This window comes from Phyllostomus discolor, chromosome 13 (genome assembly GCF_004126475.2).
Source record: "Phyllostomus discolor isolate MPI-MPIP mPhyDis1 chromosome 13, mPhyDis1.pri.v3, whole genome shotgun sequence".
NCBI classification, from domain to species: Eukaryota; Metazoa; Chordata; class Mammalia; order Chiroptera; family Phyllostomidae; genus Phyllostomus; species Phyllostomus discolor.
The window spans coordinates 45,444,380-45,468,840 of NC_040915.2; the positions used below are offsets into that span (position 1 = coordinate 45,444,380).

The following is a 24,461-nucleotide window of genomic DNA, read 5'->3' on the forward strand; positions in this document are numbered from 1 at the left end:
CCTATTTTCACACCCGGGCAGCCATCTGCCGTGTCCTCCTCATGTGCCAAGCTGTGGGAGGAGGAAGGGACCGCGGGGGGCGGGGAAGGGAGGCTGCACCCCCGGGTTCCTGCGCCACCAGCAGGGGCGGCTCACCAGTTCTCTCCCTTTTGCCACTGTGTGCAGGGTGCTGCAGAGAGAGGAAGGACCGGCCGCTGGCTTGGACCCCCCCCTGGGTCCGGTGTCTGAACAGAGGGAAAGCACAATTCCTTCAAGATGCCGGTGGTAGGTATTAATAGCTCCCGTGTAGAGAGAGCGTACTGTGGGCCATCCAGGGTGCCCACGCCAGCCTGTGTGATCGTAACAACCAGTGTGTGGGTGCCCGTTTTGTAGGTGAGAGACTGGAGGCTTTGGGGAGGTTAGTGACTCACCCGAGGTCACGCAGGAAGTCTGTGTCTTCTGTATGCAATGAGGAGGCCTAGCCGCCTTCCATCCTGGCATCTTCAGGAGGGAGGGGACAGATAAGCAGCTGAGATGGCCCAAGGGTAGTCTTCCACATGCAGCCTCTGGCCTTGCCCAGGGCACCCCCTCCTGTCCTCTGCCCCTGAGCTGAAATAGGGGCTCCTCTAGTCGCCTAACCTCTAGCCACCTAACCCGTTGCTCATGCCCCCGTCTCGCCCAGTCGAAGAAGCACTGGAGGAAAGACTCCGAAGACCTCCAGGAACCTTCGGAGAAGGCGAAAGAGCAGCAAGCCGAGGTGGAGCTTCGGAAGCTGAGGCAGCAGTTCTGGAAGATGGTGGGGAGTCGGAAGTCCTTCAACTTCCGCTCCCAGCAGGCGATCGCAAACCAGCAGTAAGTGACGACCGGAGTTTTGTGCTAAAGGAGCTTGGAGAAACGTTTGGTTCTGGTTCCCTGGGGCTGGCCTTCTCACGTGGTCTTGGGCCAGGGACCTACTTCTGAACTCAATCTGGGGATGATCTGGGATAGCTTCAGTGGGGAGGGGACATTTATTCTCAGAATCCAGGGTGTCTCAGGGACACCAAGGGGAGCGGGGCACCCGTGTGCCAGGCAAGGACCCTATTGAAGAAAAAAACATTTCTGGGTCTTGTTTCTTTCTACGCATGGTTTTTCTCTGTCTGAGTTTCAGCTGAGGCTGGTTGGAGATGGCCCCTCCAACTCCTGAGCTACCGAGGGCCACACAGAGAGATGGTCATGAATCCATTCCACTCCCAGTTTCCTGAGAGAGAGAGAAACTGAGTGGGCCAGCGTGGGTCAGGTGTCTAGTCCTGGAGCAATCAGCTGTGGCCAGAGGCGGGGCTGGGGCATAGGACAGGGGGTGTCTTTCCCGTGGTGCTGGCACTGGGAGTGGGAGTGGCTAGAGGAGGAGAGTCACCAGGCCATGGACACCCCAAAGGATGTTTCCTGCTCGTGCATCCTGTTGGGGCCTGCAAGAAAGAATATTTGAAATTGGGTTGCCCTAGAACGATGGTGTGTATAGTTTCTTTGGGCAGTAGGAAGGTGCTCCCCAGGGTTGAATAAACCAAAAAAACACTGATTTTCTTAGATTCCCTCCAAGGGAATGTGATTCCTTAGCTCCATCCATAATGTTTGTACAGGCAGAAACCATTGTTGGAAAGAAGATCTTGCCGTTAGGTGGTGGGTGACGTTCAGAGGATAGGAAAAAGGGGTTCTGTAGATCTTCCATGGATTTGACTCACTCACAGCCACTGCTGGTCCATGCGGGATCTGCATGTCAGTTAGAAAGAGACGGGGCACTTCTGGCCAAGATGACGGTGTCGGTAAACACAGCTCGCCTTCTTGCACAACCAGCTCAAAATCACAACTGAACTGCAGAACAGCCACCATTCAGAACCATCAGAAATCGAGCTGAACGGAAGTCCTCCAACGACGGAATTAAAGAGCCAGCTACATCGTGACTGGCAGGAGGGGCAGAGCTGTGGAACGGGCTGGTCCCACACCCACGTGTGGTGGATAAACATCGGGAGGGATATCTCAGGATCAAAGGGTCCCAGCCCCACAACAGGCCCCCCAGCCCAGGGTTCCAGTGCCAGGAAGAGAAGTTGTCATAACTTCTGGCTGTAAAAACCAGTGGGGATTGAGGCTTTGGAAGACGGAAACTGCTGGAATCCCTGGAAGTTCCTCTTAAAGGGCCCATGCACAGACTTACTCAGACTCATTCACTCTGAGCTCCAGCGCAGGGGCAGCAAAGATGCCGGCAGGGACCACTGTTTCTTTTCCGAGCCCTCTCCCCAACGGAGCCACGGATCCACCAACCTGGCTCCACTGACCTGGCTCCTGTTGGTTCCACCCTGCTGATTCCCTGAGGCCCTGCTCCACCCTACTTTTTGGTCAGCCTAAGCTGTTTCCAGAGGCTGTTCCATATGAATGGCTTGTCTTGGCCCATGCCTCACATTTTTCTAAATTCTCTCAAACAAGTAGCATCTGGCTTCGACAAGCCCTATACCTCATGCTAAGTTGCCCCCGGCCTGGCACTAGCAGCAGCTGGCCTTGGTAAACAGCTGGACCCTGCCTGAGCCCCTCCCAGCCCAGCACAAGTAGCAGCCATCTGCAGATCACTTTGAAGCTTATGCTGTGTGACCCTGGACAGAACACAGGTGGTGGCTGGCCTTGGACATGCCAAGAGCAATCAAGGCTCAACTACAAGAGGAGGGTGTACATGGCCCATACAATGGGTGCACCTCAAGTGCCCAGCTTGGGTAATAGGGGAGGCTGTGCCACTGGACCCTATAGGACACCTACTACATTAGGCCACGCTACCAAGACATGGAGTCAGAGTAGATCTACCTAATACATAGAAACAAACACAGGGAGGCTGCCAAAAATGAGGAGACAAAGAAACATGGCCCAAATGAAAGAAAAGAACAAAACTCCAGGAAAAGAATTAAACAAAATAGAGACGAGCAAGACAGAGCTCAAAACACTGGTTATCAGGATGTTCAGTGAATTAGTGGAAGAGCAGATGAACCCAGAGAAAACTTCAACAGCATAAAAAAGAACATGAAAACCATAACAAAGAAGCAGTTAGAAATGAAAGATACACTAACTGAAATGAGGAACTATTTACAGGGAATCAACAGTAGAGTGGATGAAGCGAAGAATCAAATAAGTGATTTGGAATATAAGGAAGCAAAAAACAACCAGTCAGAACAGCAAGAAGGAAAAATAACAACAAAAAAATGAGGATAGTGTCAGGAGCCTCTGTGACAACTTTAAGTAATCCAACATTTGCATCATGGGGGTGCTGGAAAGAGAAGAGAGAGAGCAAGAAATTGGAGACCTGCTTGAAAAAAATAAAGAAAACTGCCCTAACCTGGTAAAGGAAATAGACATACAAGTCCAGGAAGCACAGAGAGTCCCAAACAAGATGAATTCAAAAAGACCCACCCCAAGACACATCATAACTAAAATGCCAAATGTTAAAGACAAAGAGAGAATATTAAAAGCAGCAAGAGAAAAGCAGTTAGTTACCTACAGGGGAGCCCCATAAGACTGTCAGCTGACTTCTCAAAAGAAACTTTGCAGGCTAGAAGGGAGTGGCAAGAAATATTCAAAGGGACAAAAGCAAGGACTTACAACCGAAATTGCTCCAAGCAGCAAAGATATCATTTAGAATGGAAGGACAGATAAAGAACGCCCCAGATGAGAAAAAACTGAAGGAGTTCCTCATCACCAAACCAACATAATATGAAATGTTATAGGGTCTTATTGAAGAAGAAGAAGAAGAAGAAAATCAATGAACAACAAAATGTCAACAAATACGTATCTATCAGCGAGTGAATCTAAACAACAACAACAACAACAAAACAAGTAGAACACAAACTGAACCACAGATACAGGGAACATTTTGATGGTTGCCAGATGGGAGGGGTGTGGGGAGGTTGAGCAAAAAAGGTGAAGGGGTTCAGAAGTGCAAATTGGAAGTTACAGAATGGCCATGGGGATGTCAAGTACAGCATAGGAAATAGGGTAGCCAAAGAACATACAAGGTCTGTGCAGAAGGTGTCCAGCCATGCAATATGAAAAATAGAGACATTTATTCAAGAAGATACAAGAGACATTTGTACACAGGACAATGACCCTTCAGTCCCCTTCAAAGTAGGCACCTTGAGACCTCACACAGTTCTCCCAGTCGCCATCAGCTGCCCCGTCATACTTTCCTGAATCTCATTGACGGTCTGAAATCTCTTCCCTTTCAAGGTAATTATAGTTTTTGGAAAAGCCAGAAGTCGCAGGGTGCCAAATCTGAGCTGTAAGGGGGCTGAGTCACCTGGGTGATTTGATGTTTTGCCTAAAAACCCTGCACGAGGCATGATGCATGAGCAGGTGCATTGTCGTGATGAAGCTGCCCGTCACCAGTTGCCCACAGCTGCAGCCTTCCGAATCATCCCAGTAGCTTCCATGAAGGAATGTTCAAGCTTAACACACAACTTGGTGCCGATTCGCTGCTCTGCTCTCTCAGTCATTTTGAATGCGGCGGCCACACAGTACACACGCTCACTCAACGGTGCCTACCGCCCCCACCAACTAGTACAGTGAAGCCATCACTGTTCAGGCATGCGCATTCCAGGCCACTGTCCTTGGCTGCCAGGTTACAGTGATGTCACGTAAACCGTTCTCATTATGTTACCAATGGCTGCACTTTTTCCAGACAGACCTGGTATGTGCGTGACCCATGGACATGGACGACGGACTGGGGACGACCGAGGCAGTGGGGGTGCTGGGTGGGGGAGGCCAAAGGGGGGAAACTGGGACAACTGTAACAGCATGATCAATAAAATATAATAATAAAAAAGAGAAAAGTAAAAGGCACCCTTTCTCAAGACACTTTATTGCCATCTGTTGGAAACATTGTCATTGCGTAGGGATTTTGTTAGAGCAAGACCGAGTGTCTCCCAGTAATGAGTGTAATAAGTCAACGAATCAGTGAGGGGTTTTCCGACAGACAGTGCTGCTCTGGGCCGTGCAGTCCACCACCCGCACTTCGGGGCCTGGCGATCCCGATCCCCCCACCCACCCCCTGCCCCGGGGGACACTGGGAAATGCCTCTGTCCCTGAACGACTCGGACATTTTTCCCCCGAACCGCCCTTCTGCACCCCACGCTACCCTGCCCCCGCCCGTCGGGTCTGGTGTCACTGGGACAGAGCGGAAGGGGAGAGGACTGGAAGAGCCGAGGCTTTCCGTGCGTCCGAGCGAGAGCCCCGTAAACAGTGCCGGAACCGGGGTGCGGTGGGCGAGGTGCCTCGGGTGCGGCAGTGAGGGAATTGCGTTTCCCCAGCGCTGCCCCCCCTGCTCCTGAGCCACCCTGAGAGTGAAGACCCCCTTCAGCTCTCATGTGCCTCACACCCCCTCACCGCAGTCCTGGCCCTGCCTGGGGGACCCCCAGACCTTCCCTCTGCTGTGACCCCTCCCTCTGAGAGCCTCAGTCAGAGAGACTCTTTCGTGCTCCCTCTCCGTCTTTCCTCTTCCCCTTTGCAAAGGCCCCCTGCAGAGGGGCTTCCCCGGGAGAGAAAGGTCCCAGCTGCCGGGTTTGGAAGACTAGACGCTCTAGAACTGAGCGTGCCCTCTGGGGGTCCCTAGCCACGTGTGGCTATTTACATTTGCAATTAATTAAATACAACTTACAAATCAGCCCTAGCTGGTGGGATTCAGTGGATGGAGCGCAGGCCTGCGAACCAAAGGGTTACCAGTTCGGTTCGATTCCCAGTCAGGGCACATGCCTGGGTTGCTGCAGGCGGGGTCCTGTGGTTGGGGGGGGGGGGGGCACACAAGAGGCAACCACACACCGATGTTTCTCTCCCTCTGTTTCTCCGTCCCTCCCCCTCTCTAAAAATAAATAAATAAAATCTTTAAAAAAAAAAAAACAGTGCTTCAGCTGTACCAGGTACATTTCTTTTAAAGATTTTATTTATTTATTTGTTTGTTTATTTTAGAGAGGGAAGGGAGGGAGAAAGAGAGAGAGAGAGAGAGAGAGAGAAACATCAATATGTGGTTGCTGGGGGCTGTGGCCTGCAACCCAGGCATGTGCCCTGACTGGGAATCGAACCTGCGATGCTTTGGTTCACAGCCCGTGTTCAATCCACTGAGCTATGCCAGCCAGGGCTGTACCAGGTACATTTCAAGTGCTCAGCTAGGCGGACGCTATCTGAGGGAGCAGCTAGAGGCCACTTCCGTCACTGCGCCCTGTTCCGGTGGGTGGCCCTGTTTTAAAACGGCGGTGGGCAGTGGACAGCCCTGGGGGCAGTCCGGCCGGCTGCCTGTCCTGGTAAATAATGTGTGCCTGGAGCGCGGCTACGCTTACTTGTTTACGCATTGCCTATGGTTACTTCGTTGCGTGGTTGCAACAGAGACGTCTGGCGGGGAAAACCTAAAATATTTATTCTTTGGCCCGCTATAGAAAAAGCTCTGCAGAGGCTTACCCCAGAACATTCTTTGCTGTTCTAGCGTGGTGCTTCTAAAAGTTTCATGGGCACCAGAGTCACTTGAGGATCTTGTTACAAAGCAGGCTCTGTGTCCGTGGGTCCTGGGCTGGGACCCGTGCTCCTGTGTCTCTCCAGGCTTCCCCGGGGTGCTGAGGCAGCTGGTCTGCAAACTGCACTGAGCACAGTGGGTGTAGGGGGAGGGTGCCTGGAGTTTGCCAGAAACTTGACCTCTGGGCCATTTTTTATCGTTGAGTTGTGCAGTCTCCTGAGCCTTTTCTCTTTTCTATATCCCCCTTTGCCCACACCCCCCACCCTCTCTCTTCTCCAGAGTAGACAGAGGGAGAGAAAGGAGGAGATGCATGTCGGCCAATTTAACAAATCATTAGCACCCCGAGTAGAGAAAACTGGTGGAGGTCAGAGGTTACTGTGCATCGCTGTGTTGATGCAAAACTGAAAAATTCTGCCTGATGGGTTTGCCTCTCATTATCGGAGATAATTGGCTGTAAAGTCTGGAAAGAAAGCTTGCAAAGTCAGACAGACGCCAGTGAGCTGGGGGCAAAAGAAAATGTGGGGCCTCCCACCTCGTCTGGGTAATGGGTTTTGACAGCTGCAAATTGTTCCCCAGGAAAAAAAAAATGCCCCTCAGAGAAAGGCAGAGCGGTGGCGGGTGCATGGGGTCTCAGCCCGTCTGAGTGCTGGACCTGCACCCGGACCTGGGCAAGCCCCTCCCACCGCTCGGGTGGGATGCACGTCCCCGCTCTCCCCTCACGGCGGAGTCTGGCATGTGTGTCCGGGCAGGGCGGATTCAAGCACTCACGGCTAATTACACACTGCCTCCCCGACAGGAAGGAAATCAAGACCCTGCAGGAGGAACAGGATGAGATCACCCTGCTTCTGAGTCTCATCAAGTCCTCCAGGAACCTAGATCGGAACGAGAAGAACTACATAGAGCTGCGCTTCCTGCTGCAAACCAAGGAGGACTACGACGCCTTGATCAAGTCGATGAAGATGCTCTTGGCTGAACTGGATGACAAGGTACGGTCTTCCTCTTCAAGGGTTAACCAGGGTGCAGAGTCCAGGGAAGGGGTGGGGGGAGTCCCCGTGATGCCTCAGGCCAGATCCGACACCACCCCCCCGCCCCGAGTTCACTTTCCTGAACGGGACTGGGGTCCCCGTCTGCACCACCTGGTAACCCCGATCTCCCAGCTCCATCCATCCATGTCTCCACTGCGACCTGCGGTGCTTCCCGCTGGGCTCCGAATAACCCCCCAGTTCTTACCGTGTCAGCCAGGAGATGTTCGGTTTGGCCACAGTAACGGACATCCCCCCACACTCAGTGGTTTAAAATAATAAAGGTTTCTTCCCCATTCATGCTTCCTGTCTATCAGGGACTGGCTAGGGGCTCTGATATCTTCTCATCCTGGGGCCAGGCTGATGGGATGGCCACCGTCTTGGCCATTGCCAGGTGTTGTGGCAGGAAAAAAAAAAAAAAACAGCCTCACACTGGCAGTCAAATGCTGTTGTGATAGGTGTCACTTGTGCTCATGACTGACTGGCTCAGAATGGTTTACCAAACCCACAGTTGCCCCAGACTCCCACACCCAAAGTGGTCCACTCTACCCGTCCTCAGGAGTCCGGGACATGTGGCCCTCCCGCGGACTTGGGGGACAGAGAATGAGAGATGTTTCCCATGTTAGAGCATTAACACCCGTACCCCTTACTAGGGCTTGAGGAGTTCTGCACCATCTAGCCCCTACCTACCTGCTGGCCACATTCCAAATAACTCCCTCCTTAATTTATTTCACCCTGCCCAAAACCCTTTTTTTCCCCCCTTAAATATGCAAAGCCTTTTCTCACCTCAGGGCCTTTGCACATGCTGCCCCTGCCCCCGGTCACCCTGGCTGCTTGTTTTTTAGGTCTCAGCTTAAGCGAGACTTTCTCAGGGAGGACCTGTCTGTGCCCGCTCTGCATGTTTCCATGTCTCCGCCTTGTGTTAGTGAGGTTCCTGGCTGGGAGCAGACAGCACGCGCAGTAGGGCACGTGGGGAAGAGTTTTGTGAAGGGATGATTTTCAGGGGTGTGAGCACAGAGTAGGGACACTGAGGCACTGGAGGGTTAGCGACAGTAGACAGGAGGGTCAGCCTGGAACCTGGAGACAGGGAGCAAGGGGGGGGAGTAAGTACCCCAACCTCTCGCTCTCCTTACCCTCTGCTCCCCAGGGCAAGGTGTCATTGTGGACTCCTTCCAGGCCAGGCTTCGGAGAGCAGGGTGGGGCAGGTGGAGCAGGGAGGAGGTGGATGTTGCAGGGGGGCGGGGGGCAACAGAGGATCCCAGCACACACCCTCACCCTCTTCATGACACCACTCGGCCCCTCCTCCATGTCCTTTCTCACTGTGGTCATTAATACCAGTGTCACCTAGTGTCTCCCTCCCCTGTCACCTCCCCTGTGTCCATCCCAGTGCCCAGAACACAGCAGGTCCTCCATAAATACCTACTGATTGGGTGCATCTGGAAATCTCAGCGCAACTTTCCTCTGCTTCAGACTCATCAGTCATTTCTACTGCTGTGGTGAGGAAGGCCCAGCTCCCCAGGGCTGTTTGCTGGCTCTGCTGCCTCCTGCCCCTCCTGCCTCCTCCGCCTTCCCTCCAGCCCCCTCCTGCTCTGGGTCGCGGCCACGCTGGCCGGCTGCCTTCCTGACCCACAGTGCTGTCTCACTGCAGGCCTCCGCACGGGCCGTCCCCTCTTGCTCGGAGGGCCCTTCCTCTCGGCCCGAACCCCTGTTTACTCTTCCAGTCTCAGCTCAGATGTGCTGGCAGCTACTGTAGGTGTGTGCCTGGTGTGGACGGAGGCCGCACCGCGAACTGGTTACACATGCCGCTGGCGGTGTTCGGAGATGACTCTATCCACAGAGTGTGTATGAGGAACAGTGGCATGAGCTCTCTGCCAAGGTGGCAGGGGATGTCTGGGCCCGAGAACTTGGCCGGAGCTACAAGGATAGAGAGACACTCGAGTTCTGTCCTGCTGGCTGCGGCAGGGTGCATTTCACTCACCTGAAGTCGGAATCCATTATCCTCATGGGCAGTCTGTGGTGCGTCAGGAATGCCTTGACTTACCGATTATTTTCAAGCAGACTTGAAAATTTGAAATCATTTTAAATTTACAGAAATGTTACGAAGATAGTTCAGAGTTCTCATAGACCCAGTTTCCCCTACTGCGTGCAGTTACCGTATCCATTGAACTGAGACGTTGACGCGGGTACGGCGCTGCTCGCTGGACGGCGACTTGACTTGGATTTCCCTGGTGTGTTCATCAAAGCCCCTTCCTTCACCGCCCCCGGGGCCAAGGCCGCACCTTGCATGCAGGGTACCACGTTTGGTCTTGGCTTCGCAGAAAGTCCGCTGGACATGGGTGGCCTCAGGGTTGTTTCAGCTGCTTGAAAAGATGGTGGTGGCCATGCCTTCCCCTGTACCCCAACCCTGCACCCTGCAGCTCCGCTCCGCGGGCATCCTCGGAGGAGGGGGTGCTGTTGCCCTTCCGCGAGGCCAGGCCTCTCCCGTGTTGGGTGCCCTCGGCACCCTCCCCCATGAAGACCCGGCTTCATCAGCGACCGTCCTCACTGCTCCCTTTGTCACCCTCTCTCTTGGTCTCTTTCATCTTAAAAAAAAAAATCTCAGAGCGAAGCACAACCAAAAAGCAAAACAGAGCACTTGTGCAATTCCAGATCACTGCCGGCGTTTCCCTTTTCTAGAAGTGTCTAGAAGGAACTGTCTGTGTTCCGTGTCCCTTGCTCGGTGGGCACTGTCTCCCGTCCCGCTCCCACTGGCCACTGCAACCTCCCCCCCCCACCCCCGTGCCCCACCGAAACGCCGCTTCCGGAGTCTCGGAAGCCGGGGACGTCGGATCCGTGAACACTCATCCCTCCCTCCGGAAGCCGCCTGCCCAACACTCAGCCCACCTGCGGATCCCTCAGGATGGGGGCTCTTAAACACGTCACCCCCAGCGCCCATTTCCTTGCCTGCCTTCCTGAGATCGCCTCCTTTCTTTCTGCCTCGCCCCTTTCTCCTCCCACTGAATTATTAATGGTGCCCAGTCAAGGGCACACCTTTTAAGGTACACCTTGATGAATTGTTACACCTTTACACACCTGTGTAACCATCACCGAGATCCAGATATAGAGCATGCAGCACCCAGTAGGCCCCCTGGGTGCCCTCCCATTCCCCGCCCTTCGAGGGGCCTGTCTTCTGACCCCGAGAATCAGAGACCTGCTTTGCCTGCACCTGAAACTGCACGTGAACAGTCCCCCCTAGTGGTGCTCTTAGGTCTGATTTCTCCCGCTCCGAGCTGTGTCTGCCATCGCCCCCTTTTGACAGTAAATATTTGGTAGCACCTGCCTCACAGTCCTGAAATAAAATTCATAGGCCGTGTGATCCTTGACCCTTATTCTTTGAAATCATTGTGATGCTCTAATGATCCTATAAAGGAGAAATAAACAGAAGTGATTTAGACTAAAAGTATGTATATGCATATTTGTGTATTATGTATTTAAATATTCGTAAAATTACTTCTCTAAGTACATGTGGAAGTGTGTATTCTGGTACGCGCATGTCCTGGCCTGACTTCCCTAGAACAGGACCTGCGAACTGATTCTGTGGAGGGACAGGGAGCAGGCAAACTGGCTCCGTGGGCCGCGTCACAGCTGCTCCACTCTGTCTTTGCGGCGGGGAGACAGCCACAGACAACAGACACAGAACGGGCAGGACCGTGAGCCGATAAAACTTTATTTACACAGACAGGCAGTGGGCTGCGTCTGGCCAAGGGGCTGCCCTGAAAGACAGAGTCAGAGGCCCGATGCGCAGACTCACGGAGCGTCGTCACGCCCGGCTGACTGATTCTCATCGTATCCTCGGCGCAAAGGACACGGTCCCGGTGGTGCTGGTCACATGACTCCCCCAAAGGTGGCCAGCTCTTGGGGACTCTCCAAACAAAGAGTGTGCTCTCGATTTATACAGTGATGACATTCCTGGATGACGTAGCGTCTTTTAGAAAAGAATGAGGAATACGGTGTGTTTTTATGCAGAAGGCAATTTGATTCCAGGCACAGAAAATTATAGAGGTTTCCCCCCCTGCCCCCGCATAACATCGAAAGGGGCGCTGGACAGTCGACGGGACAATCCTTGGGTGCCTGGTGCTGTCTCCCGTGTTGCATGCAGGACGTGTGACACTTCACGCCCCCCCCCGCCCCCCTTAAGTGCCAGTAGTGTCCTGTCATCGCAGGGCCCCCAAGTGCCTGCCAGAGTGTTTCTGCTGGAAAGTGTGGCTTTGGGTTAGGTGGACTTCGTGCCGCAGTGACATTTCCATGCAGAGGCGAGAGCAAAAACCCTGAATGGCCTCCTTTTACCCAAGACTGGCCACGATTAAGTTGAATGCAGCAGGCATCAGAGAGAGAAATTAAAACTCCACTTTTGGGAAAAGAAGAGTTGCGGCTTTTATTTCAGCACAATCAAGCCAGTGAGCTGTTGAACTTGGACCCATATAGATGTTAACACAGCTGGGTTTTATCTTTCTTTCTTTCTTTTCTTTTTTTTTTTCAGATTGTTCAGATGGAAAAAAAAATCATAAACCAAAAACAGATCTTCACAAAATTACAGGAGGCCCATAGCCCCCGGAAACTGCAGAAACAGATCCACGTGTTAGAAACGCGTCTGAATCTCGTACGTAGAGGGTTCTCTGCAGCTCTGCAAACAGCTCTGCCCCCCTTTGCTCAGAGTCCAGGGTGACCTCTGCGGTGCCCTCAGCGGCACGTGCTCGTTCAGTGGGTTGGCTCAGGAGGCGGTGAGCTGAGGGCGTGCGTCTAGACAGGGCGGGCAGCCTGTGGGAATTCAGCCCCTGGTCCCTGTGTCCCACCCACTCTGTCCCAGCCTTCCTCGTTGGCCCGCGGTTACCCAAGGGGCCTTTCTCCTTCGTGCCCGCTGCACCTTAGCACACGCCGTGCCGTTGTCCCCACACTCTCTACCAGCCCCCGCCCTCCTGGGACGCCTACTCCTAGTTCCCTGCTTCGAAGACTCCTATTTGTTTTCGAGAAACACCTCTAATATTACCCTTGGCCAGGCAGAATGAGTTAGACCTTCCTCCCCCGTGCCAATCTGCTCCTGCCTCTATGAAGCTAGTGCCTTTTGGTGGTCGTCGATGTTTCTGAGACTAGGCATAGGCGTGCATCACTCGATGGAAAGAAAAGCAGTGTTTCCGGATCACTGGCAATGCACCGTGACTTTGGCGTGAAGCAGGAATCAAGTGCAAACCGGTTTAAACAAAAATAGGTGATGCGTTGATCACAGAAGTGAAAAATCCCGGGGAGAAGTGCTGCCTTCAGCCACAGGTGGGCCTAGGTGCTCCGAACCTGTCTTTAGGACACTGTGTCTGTCCATCTGAACTCTGGGGGGGCTTCATTCTTGGGTGGCCCCCAGTGTGAACATACACCAGCAGAGAGGGAGCATCCCTCCCCCGAGAGTTCAATCACAAGTCCCAGGGCTCCCATTGGGCCAGCTTGGGTCATGTGACCGACCATTCCTGACCCAATCACTGTGGTCCAAAGAATGGAATAGTGGGCTGGAGTCATGTGACTATGCTGGACTGCCTTCCCCCTTCCATGCTGGGAAGGGCAGCATTACCCAACTGCCTGGTCTGCGAGTGTGGGGAAGTGGTTCCCCTATAAAAGCAGAAAGAAAAGGAGGAGGCGTGCTGGGCAGGGACAAACCACACAGTCCAGTCTGGCTTGTGAAGTTGCAGCTCCCAGGATGTGACTCAGAAGAGAAGGAAAGTGAATCGATTTCGAGGGAAGCCTGTTACTAACTCAGTGCAGGGCAGTGGGTCCTCAATGTCCCCGCGCAGTGATCCGCAGCCAGGCCCCCGGATCCCTGGGTGCACATTACAATGCAGGTTCGTGGGTCTGCTCTCCAGTCACTGAATCAGAGCCTCCCAGCCCTGTATGCAGGCATCTGCACTATTAGTAACAGCCCCAGTGGGCCTCAAGGTCCCCTTGGTTAAGAACCTTTAATGCCTGGCCCGGCGTGAGGCTCAGAACAGGTGCTCACCAGACACCTGTCGACTGAATGAATGCATGACTTAGGGATGGCTCGTCCACAGAGGTCGGCTTTTGTGGGAAGAGGTCTGTTCAGATTCTCGGGGTCTCCCTGGGCCAGCTCAGCAGTGCCTTGCTTCTGCGATGCTCTGCAAAGCCCAGGACGCCCCCCCACCTCCCCCCCACCCCACAGAGAGGCATCCGGCCCACAGCGCCCCGCTCGAGGAGCCCTGCTTCAGAGCAGCCCCGCCCCAACTCTCCCCACGTCGCCAGGTGGTTGAAGAGCCCGGGTCAGTCGTCCTGTGGGAAGCTCTGCTCTCTCCACTCGGCTGATTGTTCCTCACGGTGTCATTTAGTTGTTTCCCCTCTTTCCTGTAATTACTGAGAACCAGAAGTTAGGTGTAAAAGTATGTGAGAGATTCGCCCTGGCTGGTGTGGCTGAGCGGACTGAGTGTAAGCCTGCGGACCAAAAGGTCACGGGTTCGGTTCCCAGTCAGGGCACAGGCCTGGGTTGCAGGCCGGGTGCCCAGTTGGGAGCAGGCAAGAGGCAACTGATTGATGTATCTCTTGCACATCGATTTTTCTCTCCCTCTCTTTCTCCCTCCCTTCCCCTCTTTCTAAAAAGAAATAAATAAAACCTTTAAAAAAGTATCACTGAACACAGAATATAAACACATTCAACAAAAATAAATGTATGTGAGAATTTCGAAGTCCAGAAAAAGTAACTTGCCCAAGGCCACCTCGCCAGTTGGTGGCCAGTGTAAGCCTCTCAGCCAGCGCTGCAAGCCACGGTTCGGTGGGCCAGCAGTGAGGGGTGGGGAGGAGACCCTCCAGCCCGGGCAGGAAGCTTCTCTCAGGCCCGAGGGATGAGCCCCGTTTTGAAGCACAGCGCCCCCCACAGGTCACTGTGCAGTTTGACAAGGTGCTGACCGCCAACGCTAAGCTCCGGAAGGAGATCGAGGACCTACGATACGAGAAGGCTGCTTATGACAACGTCTTCCAGCAGCTCCACCGGCGCCTGTCGATGCAGAAGAAAACCATGAACGTGGCCATCGAGCAGTCTGCGCAGGCCTACGAGCAGAGGTGGGCTGAGGGGAGGGGCTCTTGGGGCAAAAAGGCCTCTTAGCCCCCTGCCGAGCACCTGACTTCCTAGTCCGGGGCCACCCCTGCCCCCCTGTGCTAACGGGATCTTTCGTCACCATCGTAACTCTGAGCACTGAATGTGTGCCAACACATGACGCCAGGTGCTCTGGGTAAATAGTTCAACCCTTAAAAGTGGCATAGGAATTACCCCCTCATTTTACGGACCAGGGAGTGAAGGCTTAGAGAAGCCAAGATACCTGAGACCCAGGTAAATGGCCGATGTGGTGGAGCTGAGGTTCAAATCTCCACGCTGTGCTGGCTCCTCCAGGTGCCCCTAGGGGTTTCTCTCAGTCCCGGCTGTCCCCTGGTTTCACACTCACTGGGGCAAAGACACGCAGGTTAGCTGCGAAGATCACGAGTTTTGGGGTCAGTGAGATGTGGGTCTAAACCCTGGCTTCAGCAGGACCACATCATGGTAGCACCTCTTCGGGTGGTGGTGAGGATTCAGTAATATTTGTGTAGTGAGGAGCAGCTGGGACATGGTAATGGACCTGTGGCAGTGATGATGATGGAGATGTGTGTGCTGCTGATGACGATGGTGGTGATGATGGTGGTAGTGATGATGGCGATAGAAAAAGAATTTCCTGGAGGTGGGCTAGAGCTGGAAGCTCCTGTCATTCAGGTCAAGAGAGCTGGTCCTCCACCCTCTGGTTAAAAGAAGCGATGGCCGTCGGCGGGAAGTCCCCCTGGGCTGGTAGGGAGAGGGGAGAGGGGAGCGGGAGGGACGCTCCTCTGGACCCTCAGGCTCTGTGCCCGTCCCCCAGACTGGAAGCCTCGGCGCGAATGGCGGCCATGAAGGAGCGCCAGCAGAAGGACATCTCTCAGTACAACCTGGAGATCCGGGAGCTGGAGCGCATCTACGCCCACGAGACCAAGCTCAAGTCCTTCCTGCTCACCAAGCTGAACGACCGCATGGAGTTCGAGGAGCAGGCCAAGAAGGAAGAAGGTGCACCCCCCTGAGGGTGGAGGGGGCCGGATCTCAGACCCTGTTCAGGAGCTCTAACTCCATCCCAAGGGCCACAGCGTGTGAAGGGGTTGTGGGGCCAGCTGTGCCTCGGAAGGTCTAGAAAGATCCTTCTGAGTGCCGCCAAAGTGGGGACCAAATCAGAAAGGGAAGGCTGAGCTCAGGGGAGGTGGCTGTTGCAGGTGTCCGGGCTGGAGGAAGCAGGCTTGGAGAACTTTCTTTGTTCCGATTCCATGGATTTGCCACCACGTTCTGAGCCTGCTTCAGGCCCTTTGTCCCCAAGGCCTCCTTGGATTTCATCCTGCTCAAAGGTCACCTCCTTCGAGAGGACGCCCCTGACCATCTAGCCGCCCCATCGCAGCGCCTGAGGGGCCTCCCCTGTGGCTCAGGCCACCGTGGCGGTCACTGGATTTCTTTTTCTGTCCGGTGCCTGTTTTTCTCTTTTCCTTTTTGTCTGATTCCTCTACCAAATCTCCATGGGGCAAAGATTTTTGTGTCCGCAGACCCCAGCTTGGCATCCGGCACATAGTAGGTGTTCAGGTAGCCATTCACGAGGCAACTGAGGAGTGAAGCCCCAGCCGCATCCCCTGGGGAAGCGCGGCCTCCTCCCCCGGGCACAGCGGGGACAACACAGAGCCCGTCTGTCTCTGCTGGGCCGCGCCGGGCGCCTTCCCGGCCGGACTCCCCCCCATCGCTGCTTTCCCCTCTCTAGCTCTCAAGGTGAAGAAGCTCAGGAGGAAGAGCAAGGGCGAGAGCTTTGAGAGCTACGAGGTGGCCCACCTGCGGCTGCTGAAGCTGGCCGAGGACGGCAACCTCAATCAGCTCATCAACGACTTTCTGGCCAAGGAGGAGAAGAACTTCGCCCGGTTCACGTACGTCACGGAGCTGAACAACGACATGGAGACGATGCAGAAGAAGATCCAGAAGATCCAGGTCAGGGGGGCTCCTCTTTCCTGGGCCCGAGACCCAGCGGCTCCCGCAGCGTCCCCCCGCCCCCCAAGGGGTGCTCTGCGTCTCCCGGTCACATCGGTCTGGGAGACGCTACACGCCCCTGTGCTCCCCTCACCTTTCAACCTTCCCGAAGCTGGTGTTTGTGTCTCAGCGGATACACACGCCTAATGTGGTCGTGCGCCCTCGCTCCCGGCGACGTGTGTAGTCCAGGGCTCAGGACGCTGTAGCCAGGGCCAGCTATGGCCTGTGGCCTGTTTTTGTGCATCCCCTGCACGGACGGTGGTTTTTCCATTTCTATAGGTGTGTCAGAAAGAAAAAATAAAAGAGCAATATGTAAGACAGACCAGATACGGCCTGTGAGACCTAGGCTATCTACCATCTAGCCCTCCGCCTTAAACGCTTGCTGACCTCTGTGGGTTGGCAGCTTCACGGGGTCGAGTTGGGACAGCAGCTCGTCCCGGAGAGGCGCGCTGGGCAGGAACCCCGTAGACGCTCTGACGAGTCCCGTTGTGACGGAACCTGCCCGCCTTGGCTGGTTTATCCCGTGATCTCCCCAGCTCAGTCCTCTCCCGAGCACCCATCCAGAGCCTTTGAGATGTCTGCAAAGCACAGTCTACACTCGGGGCGTCACTCCAGGCTCCTCAGAATTTGGCTCCGACCGGCCCCTGCAGACTCAGCTCCCGCCGTGACCCCCAGGGGCCCCTCCGCAGCTGCCGGTCGCAGCTGTCCCGTGCAGTTCCCGCCTCCAAGGTTTTCCCGGAGCTGGTTCCTCCTCCCCACCCCCCTGCTTTGCTTCCGGTGAAATACACTCATCAGTCCTCACCCCGTACAAACGTCACCTCCTCCGGGATGTCACCGTTCCTCCTCCTGAGGCCCCAGTGCTCCGTGTATGGGACAAGAGGAGCCACTTCCTTTTGTAATGGCGCTGTTTCCCGAGTGTTGGGCTCGTACGCTGGCTACGCACCAGCGGACGGTGGCTGCAACGGACAGGTGAAACTTTGACTTTACTAGGGAGGAGTTAGTTGTCACGAGGGTTCGGAAACATATGGCTTGAGGGCAAACTTGTGACCTGGACATTGTTAGTGTGGTTAGTGGTAATAGTAAACAAATGATCAACACAGTGAAGTGAAATTTGGTTCGCTGAAAGACTATTCATAGATAATGATAGATGGATAGATAATATTGGAAGAGACGGAAGTGGTTGTAGCGGGCAGGGCTGTCTCGGGAGACAGATGGCATGCCCTCAGTGGGCAGACTGGGGTGAGTTCTTCAAGAGGGGCTGTTTACGAAGGTCTAAGGGAGTTGCGCAGGGAGCGTGCAGAGCCAGCGAGAAGAGGGGACTGCAGACCCGGAGAGGGCAGGGAGCAGTTTCTGGGGTCAGACGAGAGGTGTGTAGAGAAAGTCGTTTGAGTGTCCTCCGTGGAGGGATGTGACCAAACTAGTGACCTGCCAAGGAGTGGGCAAGTGCCTCTTTCTCCTCCTACTGTGTAATCCCCCACTAGTGAGTCTCATTGGCTGCGCCCAACCAAAGCCGAGGGCAAGGGTGCCCCTGCCCTGGGGCAGAGGGTGGGGCGGGAAGGGAGGGTCCTGGGACTGGTGGAGAATGTCCGGCTCACCGAGTCCTCCCCCTGCATCCCTGATGCCCAGGAAGGCCCTGCCCACCGTGGGAGACACCAGGAAATGGTTCCCAAACAGTGACTGACCTTGACTCTCCCATTCACCTTGAGTACTCTCCTTTCCTCCCTTTGTGACACAGCCTGTCTCTGGCACTGGGACTTGCGGGTGATGAAGGACCACCACGTTCTCCCCCTTTCTGGCCTCAGTCTCCTCATCTGTAGAGTGACTGCTTGGACGGGAGCAGTAGTTTCCAAACTTCTACCAAAAAAATCGATAGAGCATTTTTTTGTTTAAACCCAGGTTATGAGGAAACACCACTGTATAAAGCATAACATGGAGCAGCCCCGGATGCAGGGGTGGGGAGAGAGGTGTCTGAGACACCAGCGTTGTGCCTTCTTGTGGCACCTCTGCTCAGAACAGGGCTCAGATTTTTTTAAAAAGTCGAAGACTGGATTGAGCGTGGGCTGGGGACCAAAGTGTCCCAGGTTCGATTCCCAGCCAGGGTACATTCCTGGGTTGCAGGCCATAACCCCTGGCAACCGCACATTGATGTTTCTCTCCCTCTCCCTCTCTCTCTCTCTCTCCCCCTCCCTCCCTTCCCTCCCTAAAAATAAATAAATAAAATCTTAAAAAAAAAGTTGAAGACAACTAGAATTCTAACCCCTGGCCTCACCCCTCCCGGGAGGACTGTGGCCAGAGGCCCTAAGCTGGGCTCGTGCCGCCTTCATTCTTCTTTCGCTTGTTCTTCACCGCCTCCAACGTTTTACATTGATCAGTTGCCAGCATTGAAAAATCAAGATATTCCACATGAAATTCTGGATTTCTGACTTCTCCGGAGAGTCAGATTTGACGACTCCGGCCCTCTTTCCCGCGGGAAGCTGAGCGCCCCTGCCCCTACAACCCTCCCCACGGCCACCTCATTCCTGCAGAGCCGCCAGGTGTGAGTTTAGGACCTCGCGTTTCGGTGCTGCGCCACTGCCCCCTGGTGGCCATATTTAGCATCGCAGGGACGGTGTTTGCAAAGGTCCGAAGGAATGATGGCAGGACCCCGAATTCTCATTTTTCCCGGAAGGAGCACTTACTAGTCCCAGTGGAGTGACAGAGTGAAGCCATAGAGAAGGATATGAGGACCCCATTTGTAAACTGACCGGCCAGGAAATGGTTCACGAACGGAGTGGACCTAGATTTTTCCCATTCACCACCATGGTGGTACTTTTTCTCTTAGCTACACAGCCTGTCTCTGGCGTTAGGATGGATGCAAACTCTTTCCCCAGCAGTTCACCCCAGGTGTCTCCCAACACCTTCTATGTTCTTTTTAGTGGCTCTGCGGATCCTGGGTGCTCTGTGGTAGAATCACAAGATGTTCTTAAAAATGCATTTTCCCCAGGCTCTATCCCATACCTACAAACCTAGGTTCCCTGAGAGGGGGCCGAGACTCCGCATTGAAGCCATAGTTTTATCTGAGACCCTTCCCCTTCATGATATGCATGTACCGTCATTGACCAAACCGACCCCCTGTCAGTAGACATTTAGGATGTCCCCGATGGGGGCCATTATCAATAGTGACACATGGACAGCCTGGAGCGACCCCCCTGCCCACTCCTCCTGTTATTTCCACGGGACGGATTCCTAGGGAGGGACTTGGTCGTTCAGAAGGTGCGCACCTTCTATACCTGGATGTGCTGGTCTAGCCAGGGGTTCTCAGGTCTGGCCCCTGAACCGCAGTGGCGGCGGCGGCAGCAGCAGCACCTCCTGGGAGCGTCTTGGGAAGGCACAGTCGTGGGCACCTGCAGAGCTGCCGGGTCCGAGCCTTCGGGGGTGAGGCCGGCACTCGGTGATTTCACAGGCTCCCAAGGGATTCCGACGCGAGAACCCTGCTTTGGAGTAGCCACGATTTAAGTTTAATTTAAATTAAACTTAAAAATTAGTTCCTCCGTGGCACTAGCCACATTTCAAGTGTGCAATGCCCGCCTGTGGCTGGATGGTGCAGACAACGTTGCTGCCATCTCAGGAAACTGTATGGACCGCACTGTTTTTTCTAGACATTTATCCAGAAAAAAAGAGCTGCCCACCTCCCAGGCCCTCACTGTTGTTTTGATTAGGAGACCACCAGGGGCACAGAGGGGGCTCTGGGGTCCTGGGCTCCTTGGGTGGGATGATTTAAATCTTCCTCAACTCCTTGAGGCGCAGGCTCCTCTTCAGGTGCGGTGGGGACGGAGCACCCACTTGTCCTCACGGTCTGGTTTTCTCCCGGGCAGAATGAGATCACCCTCCTGCAGTCCCAGCAGAAAACGTCCCAGGATGACAACTACTCCGTCCTGAGTCAGCTGGAGGTAAGACCAGGACGGGGAGGGAGGGGCACGGGGGCGTCCAGCGTCCGTCTGTCAGGCAGCCTGTCAGTGGGTTCTCAGGAGGAGTGAGCCGCCCGCCCTGTGACTCTCTGCTGGCCTGAGTCATGATCGACAGGTTTGGGCCCTTGGTCGCGGGCAGCCTTTGCTGCAGGTCTTGCTGCAGAGTTCTGCTGCTAGGGCCTCCCTGTCCATTGCAAAGGCTTTGGGGAGCCCAGCCCAGGGCCGCGCACCTGGAACCTCATCCCGGGCTGGCAAGTTGCAGACAGATGCCTGCCTCAGGCTCTCCTGCCTTCTCCCCCTTGTCCTCGCTGGAGCCCACTCTCCACGAATAATAGTTATTACAAACATTTCTTGAGCAATTACCACATACCAGGAACACTAGGCTGAGTGCTTTGCTTGCGCTGTTTCATTTAACCCTCTCAACAGCCCTGTGGGGTATATGCTGTGATCTCTCCATTTTACAGTGAGGAAACTGAGGTTCAGAGGGGCAGAGTCGCTTGGCCAACATCATGGATCTGGGACACCGTATGAGCTTTGCATTGTAGTTAGCTGCTAATAACAGAGCCTCAGAATAACTGTGGCCTAATCAAGACAGAAGTTTAGCCCTGGCTGGTGTGGCTCAGTGGACTGAGCACTGGCTTGTGAAATGAAAGGTCACCGGCTTGATTCCTGGTCAGGGCACATGCCTGGGTTGTGGGCCAGGTCCCCAGTGCGGGGTGAGTGAGAGCAACCGATCCATGTATCTCTTGCACACTGATGTTTCTCTCCCTTTCTCCCTCCCTTCTCCTCTCCCTAAAAGTAAATAAATAAAATCTTTTTGTAAACACAGTTTATTTACTTTGTTAAGAAATAAGTATGAAGATAGGCACTTCAGGGCTGGTCATGACATCATCAGTGACCCAGGCTCCCCTTGTCCGTTTTGCTACCCTTAGTGTGTGGCTTACATTCTCAAGGTTGCCTCCTAGTTGTAGTATGGCTGCTGATGGTCCAGCCATAACATACACATTCCAGATAGGAAGAAAGTGGGAAAGGCAAAACAAAAACCAAAAAAAGCCTTGCTGGTGAGTCATTTGGCTTAAGGTTCTTTCCCTGAAGCCCCAGCCAGGGACTCCTGTGTTTACGCCACACTGGCCCTCCCTGTTGCGAAGGAGAGTTGGAAATGCCCTAAGTACAATCAGGGTTTTGTTATCCAGGTATAAAGGGGGAATAGGTAGCAAACACCTGCCAACGATGTGAACTCAGAGAGTTGAGTGCAAAGCTGTTTTAATCCAATAGTTTCTGGCCCAGGAACTGTGCTCCTAGGTCATTTCCCTTCCCTTCTCTGGGGCTTATTTCTGTTGTTAGCATGCACCTGGTACGCAGCCACGGCGGTGCCATTCTCCGCTGGGCCACTGGAGGGCAGCAAAGCACATACTGCCTATGGAGCTGCTGCAGCTCAGAGAGGCCAGCCCCAGGAGTCCAGGACTGAAGAATTACATTTCCAGGCAGGGCCCAAGTTCAAGGAGACCCTCCCCAGGCCAGGCACAGGCCTGTGGTCCCATGTCCTCGGCTTAAGGCCACCCAGCAACCAGGTGCCTTCTTGGGCTTGGGGCGAGTGTTGCCCTGCATCTCCCCAGGAGGCTGACCAGACAACCCCAGGAATGCCTCCCACCATCAGCTCTTCCTTCTTTGGATCTAACCGGACTCTTGGAAGCCTTTTCAAATGCAAGTGCTCTGTGCAGGAGAATTTGTCTTAGTAACTATAGGCTCACGAGATGCGTGCTTAGCTCCTGCTAAAGGTCACTTCCGCCTGCTCTGTTCTTGGGCCCTTTCCACACACCTTCCATCTCGCCACCTGCCCCACCCCCGGGAGAAGTGGGGCCAGCTTCTAAACGGGTTTTGCATAGGAGTTAAGCAGCCAGGCCCTGGGAACCAATGCTTGGGTATGACTCTCAGAAAAGTCCCTTCCCAGCTGTGTGACTTTGAGAAAGTGGTTCAGCCTCTCTGAGCCTCAGTTTTCTCACCTGCAAAGTGGAGATAATGATCATTCTCATTTCACAGGACTGCTACTTTCCCCTTGTCCAAATAAAGAGTTGAGCTCAAGGTCAGGTGGTTAGATGCCTTGATGCAGGGAGCTAAAAACAAGTTCCCGTTTCTTCTCTGACCTCAACATTCCTCATCTGAAAACGGGGACCGTTGTGTGCGGATAAATCGAGACGATGCAGATAAAATGCCTGGAGCATTTTAGGTGTTGGACACGTGTTATCAGCGTCACATCAGCCTTTTTTTTTTTAAATTTTGATCATGTGAACTTCCGATGCACTTTTAGAATGTGAGGGCAGCTCTTGCTGTCCCAGGAGGAGAATGCAGCTGGAACAGGAAGCTGCCTGGGGTAGCGGTTGAGAGACAGTTGGGATCCTGGCTCCCTTCTCCTGGCTGTTTGCCTGAGAGCCTCCGTTTCTTCACCTGGAAAGTGGGGGTGTGGATGGGGCTCACCCCTGGGAATCACGATCTGAGACAGAGCCCTGGGGAATGCGGTTGGTCCTTGCTGGGCCCGGTTCACCTTTGTGAGGGGAGGACTCAGAAGGAGGTGCAGGAGGCACTGGGGCACTCAGCCTAGATCGGTGGTTCTCAGCCAGGCTGCGAGTTGGGACACCTCAGAAACTTGAGCATTCCCGACGCCCAGGCTGCACCCCAGAGCAGCGTCAGCTCCGAACGAATCTCTGAGACCGAGATCGGGGCAGCCAATATGTTAAAGCTCCTGGGTGTCGTTAACCTGAAGCCAAGATTGCAACCCAGAGGGCTCGCAGGGGTTCTTAAGCTTCACTGTGGGTTAGAGTCAACCGGAGGTTCATTAAAGCACGGACGGCCCGGCTGCCCCCAGAGCTCTGTCTGGACCGCAGCCCCTAACGCACATTCCTGACAAGCTGTCCAGTCCAGCTGGGGCTGCCGGTCCTGGGGCACCACTTTGAGAGCCACGGGCTGGAGCCATCAATGTGTTTTAAGCTGCGAGGGCTGAAGTCGGTTTGTCAGATTGCAACCAGCGTTTAACAATAACAGGGCAGAATAGAATAGAACAGAAGATACTAGAACATACATACACTGGGAATATTGAGTTGTGAAACTTTAATTTCATTTGATTAGATCATATATAAACACACACACGTATGTAGGTGGGTTAGGTAGGTATTAGGCTGCAAATGTAAAATGTATTTTTTTTCCTGTGGGCCACAGTTTTTTAAAAAATGAGCCTTTTAATTAAAAAAACCCCCACAAATCCAGTACACATGTAGGCATACATACATATATGTAAGTAAAATAAAACCCACCTTAAACAATACTTACCTTTATTACCTGCACTGCATACTAGTATTTTTCTCTTCCATTCTATTTAATTCTTTTATTTTTAATGCTGATTGAGGCTCATTCAATTGATCTCCTGCCCCCTTCGAGGTTTGAAAACCTGGAGTTTAGAGACCCTGGCCTCACAGGGTCCTGAACCCTCATTCCCCCTGAAAGTCTGCAGGGGTGGGCTGACCCCAGGGTGGCAGCCTGGCTGACCTGGGTGGCAATCGGGGTCTGCCTCCAGGAGAGACTAAAGAAGACCACCGAGGAGGCGGATATGTATGAGAACAGCTACAAGGAGATCAGCAAGACCTTGGAGGACCTCAAGAGCTCAGTGGAGAATCTTTTTAAGAAGATAAATTGTGATGCCACCAAGATCCTGGTGCAGTTAGGGGAGACGGGGAAAATCACGGACACCAACCTTTCTCAGTACTTCGGTGAGTCAAGCTGGTCCCGTTGAACTCTTAGGAACCATCTCCAGAGCTTTCTGTAACCAGGCATGAGGACTTGTTTTTTTTTGGTGGTAGTGAGTCTGGTGGTGAAGCATATGAGCAGTAATGCCAGCCTGCCTGGGTTCAAATCCTGGTTCTACT

At 53.9% G+C, this 24,461-nt stretch overlaps 1 protein-coding gene across 1 annotated transcript; it reads left to right on the forward strand.

Annotated features, from left to right (window-relative positions):
* The first annotated feature begins 168 nt into the window (after positions 1–168).
* CCDC63 (coiled-coil domain containing 63) lies at positions 169–24,461 on the forward strand. Its single transcript, XM_028529020.2, has 9 exons — positions 169–264; positions 662–831; positions 7,287–7,476; positions 12,032–12,151; positions 14,420–14,601; positions 15,426–15,607; positions 16,338–16,558; positions 20,452–20,526; positions 24,113–24,461. The coding sequence occupies exons 1-9, from the start codon at positions 256–258 to the stop codon at positions 24,326–24,328; spliced, it is 1,365 nt and encodes a 454-aa protein (XP_028384821.2). The 5' UTR covers positions 169–255; the 3' UTR covers positions 24,329–24,461.

Bases quoted from the DNA above. Each gene is read 5' to 3' on its own strand.
- CCDC63 (XM_028529020.2), top strand. The intron at 832-7,286 runs GTAAGTGACGAC...CCTCCCCGACAG, and splicing joins CAGGCGATCGCAAACCAGCA to GAAGGAAATCAAGACCCTGC. The intron at 16,559-20,451 runs GTCAGGGGGGCT...TCTCCCGGGCAG, and splicing joins AGAAGATCCAGAAGATCCAG to AATGAGATCACCCTCCTGCA.